The sequence below is a fragment of the Austrofundulus limnaeus genome, unplaced genomic scaffold (genome assembly GCF_001266775.1).
Source record: "Austrofundulus limnaeus strain Quisiro unplaced genomic scaffold, Austrofundulus_limnaeus-1.0 Scaffold36, whole genome shotgun sequence".
In the NCBI taxonomy this organism is placed as follows: Eukaryota; Metazoa; Chordata; class Actinopteri; order Cyprinodontiformes; family Rivulidae; genus Austrofundulus; species Austrofundulus limnaeus.
Genome location: NW_013952438.1, coordinates 1,389,961 through 1,392,283, shown reverse-complemented (window position 1 = coordinate 1,392,283; position 2,323 = coordinate 1,389,961). Strand labels below are relative to the sequence as shown.

Sequence of the window (2,323 nt, the reverse complement as noted above, 5' to 3'; positions counted from 1 at the left end):
TTATAATTATAATATTATGTATTATTATAATATTGCACATTCAGTGGATTTTTGATCCTCCCCATGTGAAATTTTGTAACCGCGGGGATTTCAATTATATATATACTGTATATATACTGTATATATATATATACTTAACATGCATTGTTGGGTAAAATTTGATTTGTCCTGTTTGTTAAATCAGCTTTTTTGTTGTTAAATTAAACCATCCATACATAAATATATTTGTAAATGTTGTCATCCTGTAAGGTAAGAAGCTGAGTTTTGATGCAGACATGACAAAACTCTGTTAAATAAATTATCAATAGCTGCAGCAGCAAAGACTCAGAGGGAAATCTGTAAAAATATCTATATAATTCATCCAGTAATTTTAGACAGATTAGTTGCTTATGTTAGTAAAAATATTGAGCATCAGTGCTTGCTCTTTTCTACAACTGAGTATATAAAAAACTAAAAGAAGCATTAGATTTGTGTATTTTTTTTTAAAAATCCTCCCTAATGAATTACAGTAAACAGTTTAATCAATAAGTGTGACTTCTCATTGAAGGATTAATGATTCACACTGTTCATTGAGCTCAGAAATTAAAGTGCAATAATATGTGTTCAGCAGGAACAGACGTCTTTCAGCTCTCTTCAGTTAACATCTGTTCATTGTCCACTGCAGAGTCTATTTAAAACAAAAGTGTTTCACCATCTCTACATTAACTGAGTTTATCAAGTCACTGATTGTTAAATATTATAGCGTTGTGTCAGAAACGTCAGCTCTAGGTGTCCAGCACGGCTTGCGCTTTTTGAACAGCGACTCTCAGCATCGTGTGGTCACTGAGCAGCAGCTGCAGCGCCGGCGAGTCCATCTCCAGAAGCATTCCTGTAGAAATGTGAAAGTTTGAGCTTTATCAGAAAAACTCATACGATAGCAAACTTCCAAAAGGCGCAGCAGAATTGATGGTACATTCAGCGTAGGTTTACCTGTAATGTCATTTGCATGAAGTGGATCCATCTCCACCACCAGTGAGAAAATCTTTTCACCCAGTTTGTCTGTGTCATCGGTTTCTGAGGAGTCGCTCACATCCGCTTCCTCTACATTTTGCCTGAAATAAGGCCAGAAATAAACTAACATACAGCATCCAGACTGAACAGAAAGTGAATTCTGAAAAACAATATAAGCAAATCAGTGTTTATCCTGCTGACTGTGCAAAGTTACAGACTCTTTTAACGTCTTCAAGGCGAGATTCACATGCTTCTCCAGAAGTTTAGGATCTGACAGAAGATGTAAGACTGCATCTTTGTGCTGCTCCAAAAGCATTCCTATAGACAGACAGGGAGTTTTCTTTTATTGCAAGTACAAATTACTCATCAATATAATATAACATATAATATAATCCTAGAAATATAAACTTAAATGCTAAGGTTAGCATTAGCATTATCCTCCCTGACCATCTTCATTATATTGTACAGTTTGGCATAAGTTCCTGCAACGCTAAGATATTAAAACATTAGGTTTGTGAATTAACTAAATAAACTTATTGGTAACTCTGAAACCTTCTAAAAACACAGTAATAATCACATTAACACAGACAACATGCATGTGTGTACTACAGTTAGGAATCAATAAAAAATATCTGTCAGTAATGCAAATGAAAATGTGCAGCTGCTGAGCTGTGATTGGTGAAACAAAGTTCTGCTAGATGCTGAATGGGTCTCACAGTATGAGCTCTTTGTAGATGTATGCACTCTCCAAATGCTTCTAGTTTAGTGTGCGAGCGTTACACACACCTGTAATTTTCTGGGAGTGACCAGTGTTGTAAACATCCACCAGCTCAAACAGTTGCTCCCCCAGGGAGTCAGAGGACGCAGACGCATCATCCTCATTTCTCAATGTAACTTCACTGGAAAGAAACACAGTAACATGAGAGTAAACAACATGAAAAGGAATGTATTGCTCAAAGAAACTGCATAAGTGAGGTATATTACCTCCGCCAAGGAGGTCCTGTTTTTGCTAGCGTTGCACAAGATTACTCAAAATGTTATAAACAAATTTTCCTGAAATGTTCAGATCCTGTTGGGGTTGTCACAATGAATAACTCATTTTAGTGGTAATCTGGCAACATCTACCTGAGCTTAAAGTTATTGAACCGATGTCAGTAGAAACAGCACTTAGGGTTTTGGGTTAGAGTAGTGGTGGAGGGGAAACTGGCACCACGCCGGCCTCTGCCTCTTCTTCTTTCCTTTTTTTTTAATTGCTCCATAGAACAACATGCACCAACAGTACATCTGAGGGTGGGGGTGTGGGTGTCAGGGTCTTTATTCCCATCCCATTCCC

General features: G+C 37.2%; 1 protein-coding gene across 1 annotated transcript in view; it reads right to left on the bottom strand.

The window, feature by feature from the left end:
• Positions 1–127: 127 nt before the first annotated feature.
• LOC106516266 (uncharacterized) overlaps positions 128–2,323 on the bottom strand; it is a 4,528-nt gene continuing 2,332 nt past the window's right edge. The window contains exons 3-6 of the mRNA XM_014006536.1: positions 1,777–1,889; positions 1,209–1,308; positions 970–1,091; positions 128–868 (exon numbers count right to left, since the gene is read on the bottom strand). Of these exons, the coding sequence (XP_013861990.1) occupies positions 765–868; positions 970–1,091; positions 1,209–1,308; positions 1,777–1,889 (439 nt within the window). The 3' untranslated portion in view covers positions 128–764. The remainder of the gene's footprint in view (positions 869–969; positions 1,092–1,208; positions 1,309–1,776; positions 1,890–2,323) is intronic.